Source organism: Condylura cristata, unplaced genomic scaffold (assembly GCF_000260355.1).
Source record: "Condylura cristata isolate star-nosed mole 26May11 unplaced genomic scaffold, ConCri1.0 scaffold00025, whole genome shotgun sequence".
Lineage (NCBI taxonomy): Eukaryota > Metazoa > Chordata > Mammalia > Eulipotyphla > Talpidae > Condylura > Condylura cristata.
Window position 1 is genome coordinate 10,715,374 of NW_004567126.1, and position 6,052 is coordinate 10,721,425.

Sequence of the window (6,052 nt, forward strand, 5' to 3'; positions counted from 1 at the left end):
CACTCTGTCTCTGGTGAAGCCTCTCGCCACCCCTGAGCCTCTGGCCTGTACCCCAGTTCTGTATGAACAAATAAATAAATCTTTAAAAAAAAAAATTTTAAGTAATTATTTCTAGATGGTAAGATTACCAGGGGCCCTGTGTGTGTCCATTTTCCACTTCCTCCTTTCAGAACCATGTATTTTCCTGTCGTAAACTTAGCCACCTGCCCCTGCCACAATCACCCTAGAGCCAGGGACCAGCAACTAGAGGTAACCCTGGACCTCGAAACCCACCGGAAGTATTCAAGCCAGACAGTCCCAGCCACTCACCCTGCTCTGCTTGCCTTTGCTGCGGAAACCACAGTGAGCTCTTCCCTACTTCCCCCTCCAGCCTGCCCTGGTGCACCCGTGGTCTTGCATGGCCCTCCTCTTGGAAACTGCAATAAGCTATCTTTTCTTTTTTAAAAGATTTATTTACTTATGCACACAGATTGGAGTACAGGCCAGAGGTGCGGGGGCCGGGGTGTGTGTGTGAGACGATTCACCAGAGACAGAGTGGGGGGCAGAGCAGGTAGACTGATGGAGGACACTGCTGAACGGAGCATGGGCGAGACAGGAGAGGCCTGCTGTGCCATGTGGGTCAGCTCCCTGGCCAGGGACCAAACTCGCACTGAAGCGGCTGCGGCCAGCTTCACGGTGCTGTGCTTTAACCGTTGCGCCACTAGGGAGGGCCCTAAACGGTCCTTTCACTAACAGTCATCTCCTTCCTCATCTGTCGTCTTCATCACACCAGACTATAGACTATAAATCCCCTATTTACAACAGAGGCAGGACCTTCGCTTGGCAGTAAAGGGCAAGCTCCCTGCTCACTGGCATCTCGGGACCAGTGAGCCTGCCACCGCTTTGCCACGGCTGATGGCATCATCCCTGAGATGCTGCGGAGGAGTGTGTGCTGCGGCCAGTGCCCAGCGCCACACATGGTCTCTCCAACCCACACTGCAATGCTTCCTGGAGGCCAGCCCGCCGGGGCCGCTGGCAGCTCCCACAGCCCAGCGCTGCTGCCCGGGACACTCACTCCACCAAAGCACGGGGTTCCACAGGGCTCAGGCTATCATACACGGTGACCAGGTCACGGTCACTGCCCTTGCCCTGGCAGGGCGCGACGTCGAAGCTGCGGAAGGTGAGGCTCAGCATGTGATCGGCGTCTCCCCGCAGGGTCCACTGGCAGCGGGCATGCGCCGGGTAGGGGCTGTTGGGGAAGCCAGGCGTGGCGAAGCGGATGGGCTCCCTCCCTCGGGCATGGAGAGCAAAGCTGCAGCTGTCTGTGGGGGACACAAAGGAGGCGGGACAGCTGGGCAGTGCAGGGCCATGCTGGCCATTACCGCGACGCGACTTTGAGGCACCCAAGGGGCCTCTGGCCCCTCTTCAAGAAGAAGGGCAAGATACTTACTATCCTGGGTGGTCTGTATTGTCCTGGGGTCCGCAGCTAAACAATAAGGAGAATGAAGTAGTTACTGACAGGTCTATTTATGACCTTATTTCTGCATTCTCAGCCCCTAAGGGGAGGTACCAGCTGCAGGCACGTCTTTTCCCTGCACCAGCTGGCTGCCCTGTAATAGTCCAGGGCCTGGCCGACAAGTGCCCACCACCCCCGGTGCCCTGCACTCACGGAAGGCCACCACGGAGGTCAGCTCGAAGTTGTTCAAGGCACGGGAACGGGGTGGCAGCGTGATCACACGCTCCTGGGCCATGGCGCGCTCAGCCTCCTCCACCAGATACTGCGGGATGCTGAATTCTGACCAGTAGTAGGCGATGACACTGCCCTCGCTGGGGGACAGGAGTCACCTGAGACATGGGTGGGCTCCAGAGACCCAACCCGGCCCCACCGCTCCCCCCCCCCACATTGCTGACCACACACACATTGCTGAGTGCAGAGGGGGGCACTCAGGTAACCGAGAGACATTCCTGCTCTGTGCTCACCCCTCTGCTGGCCCCTGAGCGGGAGCTTCTGCCCCTCCTTAGTCCTCTGCTCAGTCTCACGTCCAAGGAGATACTGTGGGGCCAGCTGAGGTTTAAGACTAAGAAAAACCTCCGCTGGACGTGAGCTCTCTGCTAGCCTGGACACTGAGCGACCACTCTGATGCTTCCCTAGAGGGCACGAGAATGCCACCTGCTACTCAGCATTCATAAAATCACATGCAACAAGTAAAATAAAAAGTACTTTTGGAATAAAGGCTATTTTTTTTTTACAGAAATATTTCAAAAGCTGACCACGACAGGGCAATGCAAGGTTCGCTGAAGCCTTCCTGAGCACCTCAGCTCAACTGTGGGAAAGGAACGCGCATTGCTGAGGGGCTCGAGCGGCAGGCCCTGTGCAGAGCATGGCACACTCACCTTGGCCACTCTGCGCGTCACGCTCACCCTGGAGACCGGGTTAGGCGAGCAAGAGCAGGGAGCACAGAACCAGGATGTGCACCCTGGCCCTGCCAACCGGCACTTGGCAGCTTTGGCGGCACACGGCGCAGGCACCACCTCACACCACACCGAGCCATCCCCCAGGACCTCGGACCCACCTCTCCCCAGGACCCACCTGAAGGCAGTGACGGCCGACTGCCTGTGATAGGGGCCCAGAGACGGGATCTTGCTGTACAACAGCGCCAGCTGCGGAAGGAGAGGGGGCTCACAGAGGGCTGGAGGGCAGCCACGACCCACTGCCCAGCCTCTGACACTCTGCCCAAGCCCACACTGCTCCCACCCTCCCTCCGGGGACTGCGCTTCCCCCAGCCGGGACGGGGCTCCCCACTCCGGGGCTAGACTCACTGCTTCCTTCACTTTGCTTGCCAGGTTTGCAAACTCTGTGGAGTTTGGGTTCTCATAGGCATCCAGAAAGTTCTCATTTGTGATCCTCAGGTAGCCATTGAAGACCTTCTGGACCCGCACATTCCGAACTGTGAGAGATAAGGGGAGGAGGGGGCTCAGATAAGTGGGAGCCCTCGAAGTGCACCCCCACTTCCATCCACAGCCGCCCCCAGCAACATTAGGTGGGGCGACACAGGGAGCCGGGGCAGGGGTGAGCCTCGGGGGCAGCTCTGGACAGCTCTCATCACCTGCACTGACCATTCCTTCCTCATGTCCACAGAAGGTGGCCCTTGGGTCTGTCCATTGAAAAAGGGGGTACACCATGTATATTGCTGCCTTATAAACAATTGGACAGACATGAAAACAGCCCAAATGCCCAAGAGTAGATGACTGGATTAAAAAGATGTGGTACATTTACACAATGGAATATTACTCAACAACCAAAAAAAAGAAACACATGTCTTTTGCACCAACAAGGATGGAGCTGGAGAAGATCATGCTTAGTGAAATAAGCCAGAAAGAAAAGGAAAAATACCGGATGGTTTCTCTCATAGCAGGAATATAACAGACCAGGCGAAAAAATAATAATAATGAACAGCTACAGACCAGAGACATGTTACGGGGGTGGAGTGGGGAATGGGATCAAAAACAGTGGGGGGAGGGAAGTGCACGGGACTATGGTGATGGCACACGGGTGATTTGGTGATGGAAAACCCGCGGGGATTACAACTGAGATGGAAAAATGCACAACCCAATGTAAAAATAAACGATTATGTTATAAAAAAGAAAGAGGGGGTGCAATCACCCCACACGATCGTCCCCAAGCCACACCACTTTACTCACAGTGGAAGTGCCACACCAGCAGCCCGGTCATGAGGGAAAGCAACAGGAAGCCCACGAACAGGGCCAGCAGCACCACGCAGCGCCGGGGGCCGCGCTTCTCCACCTTCTTGGTGTTGTTGACCGGCAAGAACTCCACGCCCTCCTCACAGCCATTCATGTCCTGAACAGAGAAGCACAGCGTGCTCAGCAAATCGCTCACCTCCACAGCCTGCCCAGCCTGCCCATTGAGGGAAGAACGTTTACTTTTTGTGAGGTCCAGCATACACTCAAAGAGAAACGAGGTGCAACCTTCCTATCAGTGCACCCCGCCATCCGGGCAGCACCCGCCGGGTATCACCAAGAATCGGTCGTTTAAATGCAAAGGAAACGAGCAGCCCATGTAATTCTGGCACCGAGGCCCTCACTTGAATGAATCATCCCTATGGAGGTGGGTGCCCAGGTGTGGGGAGCACAGGCCCAGCCCAGGGCGGTGAGTGGCCACCGATTGGCTGCCTAGGGCTCTCCTGCAGACTTGTAAAAGCAGCCCCTCCTCCAGTAAAGTAGCCACAGGCTCCGTGTGGATTTCGGGGAGTCCCCACTGCCGCTGCAGCAGGAGCATAGAGTGAATCACACACCTCATCCAGAGGCCCGGCTCCATCAATGTTTAACCAGCCAAGAGAAAAAAAAGGCAGTGAACCCGGGCAGCACTGCCCAGCCTCAGCGAAAGCCACTCTTCTTTTGCACTCAAGTGTCCCCCATCCTGGGTCTTAAGGTGAGGTGACAAAGCCAGGTCTTTACTGCTCTCCACAGCCACACGCAAACTCAGGATTATGGAAAGCAGATAAACCTTCTCTCCAACAGGAGCTTCCCCAGGGTCCTCCCTGCAGGAGCACCTTGGAAGGGGAGGCATGAACATGGAGGCAGGCAGGGTGTCTGCAGCACTGGACGGCAGATGGGCTACCTCCTCTGCCCTGCAGCGTGGCCTTGACCTGGTCTGAGGCCTGAAGAAGGTGTGCCCTTTCAGGTTTAAAGGCCTGGTACCCACTCCGAAGGAGTTGTAATAAAAGCAAGAGTGCCAGCCCAAACGCACAGATGTGGCCACTTTCAAGTTTCTAGATGTGGTTCTTCTGGTGCACACCTCATAACTCGAAATGATGCACCTGAACTGACATTTCTGGATTTGTCACATGTACACAGTACCTATTAACTCGCTACCAGGAAAGACTGTCCCCACCCCTGCCACATTTAGATAGGGCTATTACTACTTTTTGATACTGTGACAATCTAATGCTGCAGAGAATCGTACCCATGCCATAGCTGATGCCATAGTGCTAATCATACTGCAATTGATAAATGAAACAAATCAATACATTGTACACCTTAAAGTCACAATGGTCACATATTGATTATATCCGAATAAAAATACAAATAAAAACACAACCCAGAGATAACACAAAATGCTTTCAAGAGGCTTGCTCTGGGCCTCCCAGATGGCACAAGGGGTTATAGTGCAGCACTATGAAGCTAATCGCAACCACTGTAACACAAGTTCAATCCCCAGCTAGAGAGCTGACCCACATGGCACAGCAGACCTCTCCTGTCTCACCCCCTGCTCCCCTCAGGAGTACATTTCCATTGTGATCTGCCTGTTCTGATTCCCCACTCTGTCTCTGGTGAATCTTCTCACACTCAACCCCATGCCGCACTTCTGGCCTATACCCCAGTTCTTATATGCATGAATAAATAAATAAAAGTATGCCCTCCCCTTCATTTTCTCTGATCTACTTTTCTGCAACTCCTGTGACATTGGTCCTCTTTATCTTTTCTCTGCTATTATTGGTCTCATCGTTTTTAACCTTTCTATTGAGTTTGTCATTTTTCAAAAAGATTTATGTATTTATGCATAGAGAACTGGGGTACAGGCCAGAGGTGCAGGAACAGTGACAGGGTTTGCCAGAAAAAGAGTGGGGAGCAGGACAGGCAGATTGATAAAAGTACACTGCTGAGGGGAGCAGCGGGGATCCAACTTGTGCTGAAGCAGCTGTGCTTTAACCCGTTTGCCACCAGGGAAGGCCCCTTGAATTTGTCATTTCTGCTATAAAAACTTTAATTTCCAAAAAGTTCTCTCTTGTTCTTTGAAGTTTGGATGCAAAATTTTCTCAACTTCACATTTCCATTGAGTATCTTTTCTCTGTTTTTTACTGTCTCTTGAAGGCTTTCCTCAAATGCCAGGATGCCTGGTTGTTTGCTTAGGAATGAGGTCCTAAACGCTGTTTGGAACCCACGTGCAGGATTTGCCACTGCAGCTTCATTGTGATTCACTGTGATTTCTTTGCCAAGACATCCCAAATGCTAGGCTATCTTCCCCCCACCCCCCTTTTTAATTAAGATT

At 53.5% G+C, this 6,052-nt stretch overlaps 1 protein-coding gene across 1 annotated transcript in view; it reads right to left on the bottom strand.

Annotated features, from left to right (window-relative positions):
- The window catches only part of ST14 (suppression of tumorigenicity 14 (colon carcinoma)), a 16,357-nt gene extending 12,519 nt beyond the window's left edge, over positions 1–3,838 (bottom strand). Inside the window, exons 1-6 of the mRNA XM_004689091.2 lie at positions 3,682–3,838; positions 2,800–2,927; positions 2,570–2,640; positions 1,649–1,806; positions 1,430–1,465; positions 1,055–1,301 (exon numbers count right to left, since the gene is read on the bottom strand). Of these exons, the coding sequence (XP_004689148.1) occupies positions 1,055–1,301; positions 1,430–1,465; positions 1,649–1,806; positions 2,570–2,640; positions 2,800–2,927; positions 3,682–3,838 (797 nt within the window). The remainder of the gene's footprint in view (positions 1–1,054; positions 1,302–1,429; positions 1,466–1,648; positions 1,807–2,569; positions 2,641–2,799; positions 2,928–3,681) is intronic.
- Positions 3,839–6,052: the final 2,214 nt, after the last annotated feature.